The sequence below is a fragment of the Dipteris shenzhenensis genome, chromosome 14, assembly GCF_047967505.1.
Source record: "Dipteris shenzhenensis isolate YYH24624 ecotype China chromosome 14, Dip_SZ_1.0, whole genome shotgun sequence".
Classification (NCBI taxonomy): domain Eukaryota; kingdom Viridiplantae; phylum Streptophyta; class Polypodiopsida; order Gleicheniales; family Dipteridaceae; genus Dipteris; species Dipteris shenzhenensis.
In genome coordinates, this window is record NC_141609.1 from 13,580,060 (window position 1) to 13,596,586 (window position 16,527).

A 16,527-nucleotide genomic window follows, 5' to 3' on the forward strand; every position below is an offset into this window, starting at 1 on the left:
CCTTCAACTAGTGTGCTCTATTCCATCATGTCATGAAGACATAAAAGAATCCAAAATCACACCAGTCTCCCCTGAAGCACTCTGTTACTGAGATAATACTAGCAACAACAATGTATCCCGCTTATCGATTCTACACAACTACAGTTGCATTGTGTGCTTCGTTTTTGGATCAAGCTCTTTCATGGGATTGACGGTTTGATCTAAAAGTGAGAGATCGCAAGACGACAAAGATGAATCTAGAATCGTGGTGAGGAGGGAGGTGGTGGAGAGGTGGGCATGAATCGAGAGAAAATCAATGACACGGGAAGTTCTAGAAGGAAGGGAGGCTAAACGTGCAGATGAGAGGTCAAAGTGGGCAAAAAGACTTTTGGGTGTGGTCATATGCAGCTACAAAGTGGTTTGTCATCGTGTCACGATTCTACTGGTTACCTCTTCAACGGAGAGAAAAAGCTATGGAAGAAGGGGATCTCTCCACGGAGAGAAAAAGCTATGGAAGAAGGGGATCTCTCCACTTGGGCATCAACGGGCTCTGCATTTCGGGCTCCTCTTGCTAGTGTTTGCCACTCGATTTCGATCCTTTTACGCTCTTTTCATGGGGTCTCTCCATTTCAACCTTTCTCCTTGAGGTTTTTTTCTTCCCTCCCTTCGACTATCCTTCCCCAGGCTTCACACATCTCACGGCATTGTTTTTTGCAGAGGCTTCCGGGTTCCATCAAGAGTAATATCTCAATTTACCTCGTGAATTTTGCTGGCATCATCGCTGTTCCACGTAATATTTAGTAGAGACTCTCTCGCGGCCGGAGTAGCACACTTGTGCGCCTGTCGACGTGATTTCACCAAGAACTAGCTCTTAGATTTGCGAATCAAGAGGTGGGTTTTCTTTCCACGCTTTGTTGAGTGTCATTACAGCGATATTTCGCACGATTAATGGTGTTTTTACCAACTTTTCTATGGTTTAAGTGCCTTGATCTGAGGTGGTAACTCGCAATGTCGTCCTCGGCAGACCTACGTTCCTGCATCTAATTGTTCCTTACTTGCATGTCGGTCTTGTGTGTGTATGTGTGTGTGTGTGTGTGTGTGTGTAGAGAGAGAGAGAGTGTCCTATTACATCGTATCGAGAGAACACCCCTAGAGAGAGAAAACAGTGCTTGATATTCAAGTCCTGCGTAGTGATCGTAGATAGTGCTAGTTTGTCAAATGCACGCCTCCTGGTGGATAGATTCTGTTGTGTCAGGTAGTAGGAGGGGTTAGCTTTTGTCTAGAATTGTGGAGAGTGCCATGAAAGTAGAGATGATAACATTGGCAGGGTCACTCCATAGCTTGTGCTACTATTCACAAGAGCATGAGTCTGCTGCACTGATGCCTTCGCTCAGCAAGGCCCTGATTCAGATCTATACTTAATATCTAAGGGCCTGTGGTGGTTGCCCTCCAGGCTCCAGTAGGCTGCAGGCCTGCACACTGCCCTATAAAGGGGCTGAACCCCCAGCTTATGGAGGGGCTGACACAAGCCAAGGTGGTTTGAAGTTCTTCCTTTGGTTGCGCTGTGCTTTAGGCTATCCCTTTGTTCTATATCAAGGCTATGTTTGGTACATGCTTAGATTTTCCAACAATTGGGGCACCGAGGGAAAGCACAATCAACCATGCTTGACCTTCTTTGGGCTGTTAGTGAAGAGCTGCTTCTGCAGGGCTTTAGCAGTGATTGAGCAAGGGAATGTTGGAGGTAAGTGGTCAACTCCCCACCATGAGCCCCTAGATATGAGGAGTTGTACCAGCAGCAAGGATTGGATCAGAGCACATGGACAGACAAAAAGCTACCACGTGTGCAGATCTGACAGAGAAGAAGGTGATCAGTCTGGTCCTGACTCCTAGAAGAGGCCAGACTGGGGGTGTACGAGGGTCTGTGTATACACTACAGACTGCAGGCAGCAGCAGGTACAGGCCAGCATAGGTCTGGAGCTGGTTGGCAGAACATGCAGAATGGTGGCAGCAGCAGGAACAGGTCCGCATCAGTGTACAACAGATGGCAGGAGCAGAGACAGGTACAGCACATGGTGTGGCAGCAGGTACAGTGTATTTATAGGCTGTACTGCAGGTACAGTTGGCTGACATCAGCATGCTCACAGATTGGGTCAGCTCAATCTGTGGTGGTCGGCTGGAATCTGATCTAGTCAGCCAGATCTGGAAGGACTTTAGCCCTATATAAAGGCCCCATGGCCGGGGGTCTTGGCATTCATCTAGTGCCTCAGTATTGGCTGCATCCAGAGCAGCAGGGAGGCCAGGGATCAGTACTTGGTGTGTGCCTCACTCTTGGCTGCATTGCAGAGCAGCAACAAGGCCTAGGAAGTCTAGCATAGTCCTCCCCTGAAGTCTCTTCTGGAGAACACGGAAGGACATTGTTGGGCCATGCATCTGAAGGAAGGTAAACACCAGTAGCACCTCTGTTTGGTGCAAGCTGGAGCAGCAGCAAGTTGTCCATGTGGCAGGCTTTGAGGAGGGTATTTTGTAAATGGTTATGTCTCTCTCTAGAGCATAACAAATACTTTATTTGGTTGTCTACATGCTTCTACATGTATGCATACGTCAGTAACACTTTTGTTCACAAGAGACGGAGTGTGATTTGATATACGCATTGTGTGACTTCCAGGCATATTCTTCCAATGTGGAAGTTTTTGGCTATAGCAAGCAACCTCCAGCTGCTATTCTAACATGGTGTCAGAGCCTTGAGGGAGATTTACAAGTGCGTGCTGCCCAAAAGAGAGGACCTTTGCGAGAAAGGAAGGCAATCTCGACTCCAAAGTCCGAAGGACAAGTTGTTGGCTCTTAGGAGGAGCCTTGTGTCAGCCTCGGGTGCAGGGTCCCAATCCCGCCCCACAGCCAGGTTGGAGCCGCCAGAGTTCCCCAAAAGATCCCGGGAGGGATGCGCTCTGGAGGGGGTTCAAGGGCCAATATATGCAAGGGCCACTAGTGCCCATATTTGCTTATGGGACTTAAGTTCCCAAATCACACGTGTTGCCCGAAGCACCAAGAACCACAAAAACCAAGGTTGACGTGTAGAAACCGCATGGGGGATGTGCAAATCAAAGCTGCCCAAAGTGCATTGAAAGCTCACGTAACGCCAATTAACTGGCACACACAAATCAAGCCGTCGCCGCTTGAGTCTTCGGATGATGCTAGCAAAGCCCACCAGGAGGTACGCGTGTCAAACAATCAGGAGCTGCCGCCACCAAGCATACAGCCGTCGCACTTTCAATGCTACTGCGGATTACGACGTCTCCGCAGCCGCACGTTGCCCGTGCAATTGCCATGCCAAAGTCACGTGTAGCCCGAAGGGATCGTCCCTTTTTTGATACCATGATTGCTCCCAGAAGAAGCCATGTGTCAACCTTGAGTGTGGAGTTCCAATCCCGCCCCATAGCTAGGCTGGAGCTTCCAGATCCTGAGAGGGATGAGCTGTGGATGGGTTCAAGAGCCAATATGTAATAGTAGCTCGTTCCTGCTATGCGTGATGGAGTTTATGGTTTTCAATCTTATGAGTGACTATCGTGAGATTGAAACTGCACTATGTTGTGTTTGTAGAGGATGAGTTTGGGAATGTTCCTGGATTCATCTAGGTATATAGATGGGTTCAAGAGCCAATATATGCAAGGGCCACTAATGTCCATAATTGCTTATAGGTCTAAAGTCCCCAAATGACATGTTCGTGGAGCGTGTGCTCCCCTTCAATTAAGGCCTATTCGACCATATCTGCGTGCATGTGAAGGGTGAAGGACATCACCTTCAACACAAGTACCTTTGTGAGAAGGAAGATGACATAGATTCAGATCAGTGTGCCATTTTCAAATAGGGATTGCAGAGTTTGTATCAAATGCATATTTGGTGTTAGGTCTAGTCCAAGATCTTCATTCCAAGGGCTTCAAAGATGTTGTGCCCAAACTTCAGAGAGGGAGGCAAATTGGATAAGGATAATCACCCGATCTGTAAGGTGAAGCTATGGAGTCACATGGTGACAAGGAAGGTGTGGAAGGTGATGATTGGAGTGGAGCTGAAACCCTAGGATACATTGGATGCGATGGTGTAGATCCATATGACATGGAAGATTGGCCCAATCCCCTCCAATCCCAAGGCTATCCTCTTGAGGACTGGCTCTCCCCGTCCTCAACTCTTCATCCTTAACCTCGTTCCTTCAGCTGACTCCTCCCCTTCTTTTTGTGCCCTTCTCAGTTCAGACCTCTTCCACACAATGCACAACCCCCTCTACATTCCTATTTCAGCCCTCTCCTTCCATGCAGGCCCTCTGCCTTCAGCTCCTTCCTTCAGCCCCCTCTTCTCTCAGTCCCCTTCTTCTATAATCCACTCAGCCCCCTCTTCCTGTAGACCCCTTTCAATACCCTTATTCCACAGTCCACTCATCCCTTTAGCTTTAGCCTGGTCTCTTTCCTCTTGCAAGTCATTACAAGGTAAGGACTCACGAGGCTATACAGTTTAAACCTACATGATAATAGATATATCATGATTCATATATTTGTATTTTTTATTTGATGATTCTCTCTTGTTCTTTTCTTTTTAATGGCGCCTATTGTGGTCCTTGAATGTTGTCTGCTTGGATGCTAGATTTGACTTGATACCAAAGCCCCTCCATCTTGTGCTTATAAAGCACACCATCATTTTGTCACCAAATAGTATTGGATTGGGTGCCGAAAATGGAACTGCAAGCAGTATGGTATTGTGAAGACGAGTATAGTTACAAGCGTCTTGCACCATATCTAAACTGGGTGGAAAGGAGATTAAGGGTTACACTGTGATCTCATAGGAGGCCACAGATGAGATCTTATGCAAGTATGTTGACTAGTCCAATGATGATTCTCCTTTGCATACTGGTACTCATGGTTATGATGATGTCAAGGAGATTAGAGACTATTGCATTGGTACTCAAAGGATAGTATCATGGCTTCTTCTAATCATATTGGAATGGGAAAGAGGTCACCGAATGATGTAGGTGCGTCACAGACATCACAAATGAATTTGCGTGGGATGCTTTCTTTTACAAGCTGGCAGAAAGGGAGACAACGCATAGCAGGGTTTTGAGATTGGTAAGACAATTGTGGATTGTGATTTCTCATTTAATGTCATGCACACAGGGTAATGGGAAAAATCGATTATTGGCAGTTGCAGAGTTTAGATCAATAGGAGATTGGGCTGGATTGCAATATAAGAAGATTGCACGACCATGCTTGATGAACAAACGGAAAGAATCAATCTTTCACTTCATCTTACAAGGATGCATGAAGATAGTAGGGATGCAATACACTTTCTACTGGATGGAGTGATAGGAGCATTATTAATATCCTCATCTCCTCTTGTCTAGGCACACTTCTTGTGGGCTATTGATTGGTATAATGGGAGGACTGAAAAAAAGATGACAGGATGTAGAGAAGGGGGTAGGGACAGATTTGGAGAAAGGGGGATAGAGGAGCAGAAGGGAGAGAGAGAGAGAGGGGAAGAGGGAGAGGAAAGGGTAGGAGAGAGAGAATGAGGTAGGAAAGAGAGGGAGAGATTGAGAGGGAGTAGGGAAGAGAGAGAGAGAGAGAGAGAGACTGAGCGTAGGCAGGAAGGAGGAAGGGAGAGTAGATAGGATTAGATGTCACATCAAAAAGTGCCCAAGTACATGAGAGGATGGTACTTATATAGTACCCCCTTAGCTATTTAGACCCCTCTATCTAGCAAACACCCTCAAATACTAATTATCCTAACCCCCACTAACTTGACCCACTTTTGGCCTTCATTACAAACCATCCCCGCTCAATATAATTGTCCTCAAAATTGCAAGTGAGGGTTGAACTCCAAAACTTCTTGCTGTAGAATAAACATGTTCCAACATGCGGGCCACCTGGGTCAAAAGGAAAAGTCCAATAGTTCCCTTCCATAGATGTCAGGCACCTCCTGGGTCATGTAGGCGTTGATCCCACTTAGCATGCCCATCATCAATAAGCTGCACAATCATATAGCCATTGCTTGTCTCCATGGAGTCTACTTTGCACAACTCTTTATGCCTTGCTGTCGCTTTCTGCCTACATTGGGAGCGTTCATTGCTTTTCCATATATCCACTGCATCTCTGGCTCTGTTATCTTGCCCAAATGCAACAAACTGAAAATCATCTTCATTATAGATGCTATATTCAGGCTCATACAGTTCCAAAAGTTCTTGTGCTTCCTTCAATCCTCACATGTAAGGCCTTCAACCCCGGGCTGGACGGCTGTAATTTCCTTCTAACCATGACACCCATGAGGTCTTTGAAATCTGCACGTGTGTAGGTTGTCCAAGATGAAATCCTCATCTTCAACCAAGCCTGGACATGATGCATGCTATCATAAAGAATCTTGCCCTCATTATCCATTGGATAAAATCTGAGATCTCCTTCCAAAGCTGAGAGCCATTCTCCCTGCTTATTAGGATCCTGGGTTCCTCCTTTGAATCTATGGTTTGCCAAAATATCATTTGAGTTTGTACCACACACTTGTCCAACCAAGCTACTGCCATAATGCAAGAAAGACAAGCTATCCCCGACTTCAGATGGTACACCCACATAGGCATGGTGCTGTTTTGACAAGGCATCATCAATGTCTAACCAAGGTACTGCCATAATGCAAGAAAGACAAGTTATCCCCGACTTCAGATGGTACACCCACATAGGCATGGTGCTGTTTTGACAAGGCATTATCAATGTCCCACTTGGCCTGCAAACTCATGTACATATTGGGCATGTGGCGTCCTTCCACATAAATCTGTCCAGGCTGCGTTCGAGGTTGTCCAGACTCTATGTAAAGCCTACTATCTGATTGAGATCGAGGGCAACTCCTCTCACAGGCATCGTGCTGAAATAGAGTTGAGAAATAAGTGCTGGAGGGATATGCATCCCCAAAAGCATCCACATGAGGTTGGGATACGCCAATTGGCGGTAGTGAATACCGGTCTCTATCCCCTGCATGTAACTCAAGGATATCACCCCTTGGAAGAGTCACTGGTGGGAGTCTCTGGCAGAAATTTCCCATGGGCAAGATCATAGTGGACTGCTTACTAATAGGCTTTCCACAGATGGAACTGGTTGTGTAATAAGTACTCTGCCCTTTGCCCAAAATGCACCTTGTGTGGGGTTACAATGACATTCCCATGCCTTGGTGCTCTGCTGACAAGGATGCAGCATTATCGTGCCATATGAGATCACCACCCTCAGGAGAGGCCCTTTGTTCTTCATGATCCTCAACTTCTGTTGTGGCAAGCTTGCCTCATCCCCAACTATATACTTACCTTGGTCTCCTGCAATAGCACTTCCATGTGCTTTCCCATCAAGTTGCATATCTGCATTACGTTGCTGCTGTGCACTAATGTACTCCTGGGGACAGTAAGTATTTAGACCAATGTGGTTGTGCAAGGGATGATTGTCTTCAATATTATAATACCCATTTGCAAAACAGTCATAACAGCCATCTTCCTTTTGCTGTGCATTATCTTCATAACTTTGGCTGTCATTTTCAGGTTATACCATGTAGATGCCGCTTTTGTCATTGACAGTGGTCATGAACATATAAGAATCAGCTGTAGGGCTCTGCCATCTGGCATTGTCCCTGCAATCCAAATGCTTGGCCAGGTTTCCATCCCCACCATTAAGTTCAGTCATAGATGAATGCATCTCTGTTGTGTGCTTCATATACATGTCATATAAGTTGAAGAGCTCAAATTTTGATTGCCCTTTGAAAACTATCCCCTCAAATTTTACAATTGCCAATACATGGCAACAATATTTTTGATGTGCTGTACACAGCATGAGGACATCCTTCCAAAGTTTTTCCTCTGCATTTATAACACTCCTGTGTGATGCTGTTGTTCCCCTTCTCAATATTGCTTTTCTCATCATCTGTTTTTTCAACTATTTGGTCTGCTTCATTGTCACTGTTATGTAGGCTTCTGCCATCACCATGCATACATGTATTCCTTCCATTGGTATGCTGAACTGCTAGGGCCATAGTTGCAATGAAATGCGTTTTTTATTTTTTGAAACGTTTTCAAACGTTGCCAAACGTTTGGAAATAAAAAACATGTTTTTTTGGCAGTGCTTTTTGGGGCAAAAGGCCCTAAGGTCAATTTTTGGCCCTATTTTTTATCAAAACAGTCAAAGGAGCTGTTCCCATCACGCTTTGTTGGAAAACGCCTTCCCGGGCTCACTTCTAAGTGTATGAACAACGTAGATTGCTGAAATGTTTTCCTCTATGTTCCTCAGTGTTCTAGGTGCCATTGGTGCATGAAATCATGCATTTTGGGTCCCTGGAATGTGTACTTATATAGTAGGCATATAATTTTTGGTAAAACAGGCACCTGGGGAAAATTTTGAATTGAAACACATTTGGAAAATTTTCCAAACGTTTCCAAACGTGATGTTTCCAAACGTCTGGCAACTATGGCTAGGGCATCGTTTGGAGCAATGTATCGGTCCTGCAAACTGATACAACAGCGTCCTTGCTGTAAATATTCTTTTTCATCATGTGGGCTACTGCTTTTATTTGAGCAGCTATCCCAACATAACCCTTTTGTAAATGCAGTTGTAATAGCCTGGAAACAACCAGATTTTTGTCGTGCATATTGAGGCATCTTCCATGGCTTTGAAGCATGATTTCGTTGTGTACTTAGGAGAGGCATAGCATGGCTAGGCTGCATAGCTCCTCTAGGCATCATAGCTCTAGGAGCCTCTTTGGGTGGATCAATATCCTTCCCACCCCTATCATTTTGGTGCATAGAAGGAACCGTGGGCTGCTTTCCCATCGATTGCATTGCAATGTGCACAACCTTTCTGACCTCCTCATAAATTTGTTCTCCGATTACACAAGAGGTATAATCCAAGAAAAATAATGAAAAAAGTTCGCACATTCTTAGATATGAAGTCTTTTATCTATGGTGTATCGGCCTTAGGTATGTTTAGAATGATTGAACATCAGCTGAAAATAAAAAGCGGGGAGCTGAATAGCCCGTTTTTCTTTTAGTTTCAAAAGAGAGTTTGTTTGAGTATGCTTGTGCTTTCTAAGCTAAAAATGTATTTTTGCCTCTTTGTAGAAACGATACATAAGTGTAAAGGGCCATTTAGCTTTTTATGTTTTAAATAAGAGAGAGAGAGAGAGAGAGAGAGAGAGAGAGAGAGAGAGTTTCTAGTTTTTTGGAAAATTTTGTTTCTTGACTTGCTTGTTTATTTTTGCTTAGTCACCTGCTTCGTTTCTTCTTTATTTCTTGTTTTCATTCTCTTTTGTTTATTTGATGTATTTTAGTAAGCACTGGGTTTGCCCAAGAGACTCTGCGGGTCTTTAGAAACCCAGTATAGCTGCTTATGCTTGGGCACTGATGACGACATAAGTGTTGCTTTGCTTGCTAAGTATGTCTTCCTTTTGTTTTTCATAAAAGTTTTTGTTTACCTCTTTTTTCTTCTCTTTCATTTTCTCTTTTATATTCTTTGTAGATTTTTGATCTTTAGAACAACAAAAAATCTAAATTTGTATGATTGGACTTATTCTAGTCTTACAAAGGTATATTGTTCTCTGATTTGTTGGCCCATCTGCTTCTCTGTCGTGCTCTGAAGCATCACCGATGAAGCACCCATGAAGTTAGCCCTTGTGCCATCAAGCGTGTGCATTGCAAGGCTAGGAGGTATACCCTTGGGTGCTCCCGAAATGACAGCTTTTGATTCTTGCTGTTCATAGCCATTTAAGCTGCTATTTTCATTAGAACACTTCTCCCCACAACATCCTTTAGTATTTGCAGCTGTAGTCACTTGACAACGACCATAGTTTTGTCCTACATCCAAAGGCATCATCCATGGCCCTAAAGCATGGTTTGGCTGCATGCTTGGGAGTGGCATAACATGGCTAGACTGCACTACAAGCATTGGCCTGACTACATTCTCCCTAGATGTTAGGTGTTTACTGTTATAGGCTTTCGTAGCCTTTGGCATCACTCCCCTCGGCATCATTCCAACAACAGGTTGCTCTATGGCATTTGTATCTCATCATTTAGCATAGGACATTGATCTAACAGCTGAATATGTAAGGTACAACCACCATCATTTATATCCCGACCATGCAAGGTATTTTGTGCTTGCAGTGCACAAGCCTGTGAGGCAAAATGCATTTCAGCTTGCAGTCCATCTGAAACTTGATGCATAACAATCTTCTCAATAAGCCCAAAAGGCGAAAATACTTGATGCAATACATCCAATGTAATGGGGTAAAACATATTGTGGATGGTAATCAAAAGGATTCCATGCGGCTGTGAATCATCCCCACTTTAAAGGTGCCTTAATCTTTTTGCATTCTGCATAAAGCCCTGCATAAGCTGTCCAAAACTAGAGGCATGGTATCCCATGTTCCCTTCATACGCATATGGCTCTCCCATGGTGTGCATTAAACCTTTGAGGCTGTCCCATTATGCCAAATGCATGCATATGTGCTCACTTTTTGCCTGTCTCATAGCTCAAAACGTAATGGAGAGGCTACGAAGAAAGTGCCAAAACAATTCTCGTTGATGAAGAGGCTTCAGAATGGAGCTGTGGAAGGCCATGAGAAGAGACTGGAAAAAATTGACTTTCTTGCCTTTTTTTTAAAAAAAGTACAGCTCAAGACCTTTAGGACTGTTAGGACATTGTCTTAGGCCAACCTAACCCAACCTTTAACGTTAGTTAGCACTAACCTAACCTAGACCCAAACTAACTAAACCTTAGCTAACCATACCTACTAACCTAACGTGACCTGGACTAACCCTAGTTAAGACCTTAGACTAAGGTCTAAGGTAGATAAGGAAAAGAAAGGCGGGCAGCAGCGGCGAGGCGGCGACCCAGCGGGCTGAGCAGAAATGCGGCGCGGCGACAAGTCATGGGAGGAGGACGACGGGTCAGTTGTCGACGGAGGCAGATGGACAGATGAAAAAAATCTTGGGAGGAGGAGGAGGACAACGAATCGATCGACGGAGGCAGATAGATAGACGTCGAGGACAGGATCATTGAAGGCAACGGGGGACTGTCGCGACGGCTAGCTCATGGCGTGGGCTTCGAGCACGTCTGCACGTCCTAGGTTGCATGTCTGCACGAAAGGGTGTTAGGAAAGGTACCGTGTCCTGAGCAGGTCGGAAGCTGCCAAGCGACGTAGTCTAAAACCAGACGTAGGAGCATCCGGATATCAGTCAACGTGGAATTGCTTTGGTCAGACAGTTCTATGCTCCCATTGTGGTAGCCAGCTTTGACGGGTAGCATTGCTTAGGCGTTCGTGAACCAGGCCGAAGGAATCCATCCTTCCATCAAGATGTCTGCCCACAAGTGAACGATACTATAGTGTAGAAGTTGGTTGCCGCCAGTCACGAAAAACTAGCGACGACCTCTTTTAGCACGACGAACAGACTGATTTATGAATCGGAATGGAAACAAGAGGTGCCAGATTCGTGCTCTGATACCAATGTAGGGAAGGGGGTAGGGACAGATTTGGAGAAAGGGGGATAGAGGAGCAGAAGGGAGAGAGAGAGAGAGAGAGGGGAAGAGGGAGAGGAAAGGGTAGGAGAGAGAGAATGAGGTAGGAAAGAGAGGGAGAGATTGAGAGGGAGTAGGGAAGAGAGAGAGAGAGAGTGACTGAGCGTAGGCAGGAAGGAGGAAGGGAGAGTAGATAGGATTAGATGTCACATCAAAAAGTGCCCAAGTACATGAGAGGATGGTACTTATATAGTACCCCCTTAGCTATTTAGACCCCTCTATCTAGCAAATACCCTCAAATACTAATTATCCTAACCCCCACTAACTTGACCCACTTTTGGCCTTCATTACACAGGAGAGTTCATCTATAAGCACATTTGTGTAGCCAACATAGAGATGGACCCACAGAATGTGGTGCAGGTAATTTAAGATAATGCTTCCAATTGCAGGAGGATGGAAGGAATGGTAGAGGAGTTTTTTTCTCAGTGTGGACTCTTTGCGCTTCACATTGCCTTGACTTATTGATGGAGGACATAGGTAAGCTTGATTGGGTGCAGACTGTCATGAGGGATGCTAATAACATTGTAGTATTCATCAAGAAAAAGGCTGAAGGCATTGTCCTTAGTCTACGAATACTCCAAGCTGAAGACATTGCTGCCCTCCAACACTCGATTCGCCTAGATGTTTCTTGTCTTGGATCATTATATGCTGTGCACCATCATTTGCGTTGGACAGTGTTGTCTGATTAACATTCCAGCTGCATTTAAAGACATTGAACTCTTTGAAAACCGTTCAAATGACAGATCTCAAGATTTAGACTGTGTACAAGATGTTCCCTTCCTAAGTCCTTTCAACATTTCAGTATTAATAGAAACTGTAAGCTGTTGCTGGGAATCCAGATAAACCACAAGGCATGGCCTCTTAGATTGATAAGCATCTATGTGGATGGAGTTTCAAGGGGAAAAAAAAAAGTCAGGGGGCATGGTTTCCGTGGGCACCATAGTCTACTTGATCACAAATCGCTAGATAGGCCTTTTTTTGGGTTAGTTCATAGACCTTGCACCATGGTGAAGTTCTGTTCTGGAGTTGTATACACATGGGGTTCAATGATATGAACTCTGAAAATGTAAGGACAAAATTAGTGTAGTGTGAGGGAACTTGAGATTAAAAGGGCATCACATCAGATCTTTGCCAATTCTCCAGCAGAGGGGAGGTATTGTATGCACATTTCTAAAATCATGGCTTTGACACGTTTTGTCTTCGTCTCTTTGTCTATCCAAGTAGATCACCAACCATACTGTCCTTTGTGAGCAATGATTGCTTCAGAATGGAACAATGTAGTAATTTAGAACAACAATATTTCTAAATTTTTATGATTGGATATATTCTAGTTACACAAAGGTATATATAGTAATTCGAAGTCCTCATACTCTTGTGGTCCTTCAGCTCTTTTTACGGGGCTGTTTCAAGTTGTGTGGCATTTTCTTTGTCACGAATCCATGTAATAATCATTTCAACACATCCTTCTCACATTCGCAGGCTGCTGGCTTCTAATTTGCAATTTTCAGGGAGGTAGGAAAAATGCTACATGAAACTCATGAACTCAATGGCGTGGACATATCTTATAGCACTGAGAAAGAGAAGGCCCAGGTACATCGAACAGTACTTGCTTAAATACTGTAGGAGTCGAAGTTATATGACTGTATATTTGATTTCTACATTTATCCTTTACTTATTTAACCTTAAACATCACAGGTTGATGAGCTCCGTGCATCCCTCGGTCCATTATCGGGACGATCCCTAAAGTTCTGCTCTGATGCATGTTTGAGAAGATATCTGCGAGCTAGAAATTGGAATGTAAATAAGTCTAAAAAAATGCTGCTTGAGACTCTCAAGTGGAGAGCGTCTTTTAAACCAGAGGACCTTCGATGGGTGAGCTCATGAAAGTAATAAATAGAGCATTTGAAAGGGCTGGACAGTTTTTTAAATTACGGGAATGATACTAGTCTTTGTATGTCAGGCAGATGTAGCAGAAGAAGGTGAAACTGGAAAAGTATACCGTGCTGATTTTGTTGACAAAGCAGGGAGAACTGTACTGGTGCTTGTCCCTGCAAACCAGGTTTGATCATGCTCTCTCTCTCTCTCTTTCTTTCTCTTCCCCACACACATGGGCATGAGTGCACATACAGGCACATATATAGACACATACTACACGCACGTGCGCGTGCTCACCTCATACATGTGTGTTTTGGATTGATTTTATTTATGTTTGTTAATCATTTGGAGTGCTTTTTATTTTGTTTCTGTATGGTCTCACAATTTATCCAAATCTCTGTGCCTACAGAACACTGCATCTCATGAGGGTCAGATGCGGCACTTGGTATACTTGATGGAAAATGCAATTGTAAACCTGCCTCCTGATCTAGAGCAAATGGTGTGGTTGATAGATTTCAAGGGATGGTCTTTTGCCACTGCTGTACCTATTAAGACAACCCGTGAGACTGCATATATTTTACAAAATCATTTTCCTGAGAGACTTGCATTTGCAATTCTTTACAACCCACCTCGGATCTTTGAAGCTTTCTGGAAGGTAATTTGTGTTGAAAATTATATTTTTGAGTACTTTATGTTTACTCTAACAAGTACATAGCAGGTGTATTACAGCAATATAATTTATGATATACAGCTTGTGCTTTTGAAGCAATATTATGCTTGTGCTTTTGGAGAAGGAATCTGTCCTCCTGACTCTTGTGAACGGAACTGCACTTCAAGAGGGATTCTTGTGTTTTCTTAGATCTTAGAATTTCTCAATCTACTATAGGATTAGAGGTTGATATATACGATAAACGTGAACAACCTGAATATATTGGTTTACACATTAGAAAAATGCCTCACATTTACTCAAAACATTTCTGATTTGGCAAAATATGGAGTCATTTCTTCCCAATTCCATAGATTTTCCCGCCTTTGTACAACTGAGTCGTCTTTTATCACTCAATGTAGTAATTTGATCACTTTACTATTACACAAGAGGTATAATCCAAGAAAAATAATGAAAAAAGTATGCACATTCTTAGATATGAAGTCTTTTATCTATGGTGTATGGGCCTTAGGTATGTTTAGAATGATTGATCATAAGCTGAAAACAAAAAGCGGGGAGCTGAATAGCCCGTTTTTCTTTAGTTTCAAAAGAGAGTTTGATTGAGTATGCTTGTGCTTTCTAAGTTAGGAATGTAATTTTGCCTCTTTGTAGGAAGTGATACATAAGTGTAAAGGGTCCATTGAGCTTTTTATGTTTTAAATGAGAGAGAGAGAGAGAAAGAAAGAAAGAAACTATTATTATCGTCCTATGGGGGCTTGAAATCGACCCATGGGACCCAATGGAATGTTACAAAAAGTCTCCTTCTTTGAAGAAGGGTGGAGTGGACAGCTAGCATGTTGCTACCTGTGTAATACATTGGTCACGGTATGCAAGGACCTTGATAATGTAATTGCCCAAGGCTGCAAGGTGAGGATGGGAAAGCAAGCTCTCCAAACTGTTGTGATGCTGCGTGACATTGTTGAAATCTTCTCTTAGATGCTCATATCGTGGACATGTCAAAAGAACATGTGCTTCTTTATTTTTGCTTAGTCACCTTCTTCCTTTCTTCTTTATTTCTTGTTTTCTATCTCTTTTGTTTTGTTTTGTTTGTTTGTTTGTTTGCTTTTTTTTGTTTTGGACGTATTTTAGTAAGCACCGGGTTTGCCCAAGAGACTCCGCGGGTCTTCAGAAACCCAGTATAGCTACTTATGCTTGGGCACTGATGACGACATAAGTGTTGCTTTGCTTGCTTAGGATGTCTTCCTTTTGTTTTTCGTTAAAGTTTTTGTTTACCTCTATTTTTCTTCTCTTTCGTTTTCTCTTTTATTTTCTGTGGAGATTTTTGGTCTTTAGAACAACAAAAAATCTAAATTTGTATGATTGGACATATTCTAGTCTTACAAAGGTATATATAATTTATGATAGGTGAGCATCGTGGTTATTCTCATTCTGCAGTTTTTTGTCATGACCAGCATTCTTCTTCTTCTTTAGTCTGAGCCATGTCATGCTGTGGACAGGTTGTGCGGCATTTCCTTGATCCAAAGACCTATCAAAAAGTGAAGTTTGTCTACTCAAATAACCCTGAGAGCCTGAAATTAATGGAAGAGCTCTTTGACATAGATAAGCTGGATCCTGCTTTTGGAGGGAAAAATGAAGCCCCCTACAATCATGAGGAAAACGGTAAGAGAATGCAGCAGGATGACATAAAGACAGCAGCGTATTGGCGATTAGATGAAGAGCATGTGGATGAGACAACGGAATCATCTTGCATAACAGAAAAGTCGGAGGTTGAGGGCCGTGAGGATACGCTAACATCAAAAGTCTAATCATGGAAAATCATTTATTTTCCAAGATTTGACGATGGGCTGAATGCGAGGTATTATGAGTGCAGTCAGCACAAGATATGCGTTTAAAAGGGCTACATTTTTTCAACTGACTAAATTGAGAGGACGACTGTATATTAATGTGGGGAATCGTTCACTTAACCGTCCATGTTCCTTTAAAGTGAAGGGAACAGATGCGGTGGAGGTTGAGAAAAGGTTAATTCATAGTAAGATCGTATATCTTAGCTGTCGGAAAATTCCTTATTTTTTTGAGATTACTTTATGTGCTAATAAAGTTTGTATGAAAGGATGAAGCCTTGCATTTGTGTATACAGTCTGTTTGTTAAAACTAAACTGAAATACAGAATGTAAAAACTGTCTGGGGACTGGATTTGCTTTTTATATTTCCACCTTACTCTCCAATTCACGGCTCTTCTAGTCTGGTCTAGTTCTTCATCCTGAGGAGCCATTGGCCCTCATATAAAGTGACAAAGATGCACAGACCTCAATTCAGCATGGCAATCTATGTCGTTTGAATATGGAAACCTGTTCAAAATGGATGAAGGGGGGAGGAGGTGGAGGGATGAGTGGAGCATGAGACCAAGTCTATCTCATCGCTTTGCAATCC

At 43.3% G+C, this 16,527-nt stretch overlaps 1 protein-coding gene across 6 annotated transcripts; it reads left to right on the forward strand.

The window, feature by feature from the left end:
• The first annotated feature begins 474 nt into the window (after positions 1-474).
• LOC147894216 (Sec14p-like phosphatidylinositol transfer family protein) lies at positions 475-16,232 on the forward strand. Of its 6 annotated transcripts, none has more exons than XM_087384524.1 (7): positions 475-597; positions 697-870; positions 13,035-13,145; positions 13,251-13,427; positions 13,516-13,614; positions 13,840-14,085; positions 15,594-16,231. In XM_087384524.1, the coding sequence occupies exons 3-7, from the start codon at positions 13,077-13,079 to the stop codon at positions 15,900-15,902; spliced, it is 900 nt and encodes a 299-aa protein (XP_087240650.1). In that variant the 5' UTR covers positions 475-597; positions 697-870; positions 13,035-13,076; the 3' UTR covers positions 15,903-16,231. The 6 variants fall into 6 exon arrangements, with proteins under 6 accessions (XP_087240650.1, XP_087240648.1, XP_087240649.1 ...); XM_087384522.1 differs by having other exon boundaries at positions 13,064-13,145; XM_087384523.1 differs by having other exon boundaries at positions 510-626; positions 13,064-13,145.
• Positions 16,233-16,527: the final 295 nt, after the last annotated feature.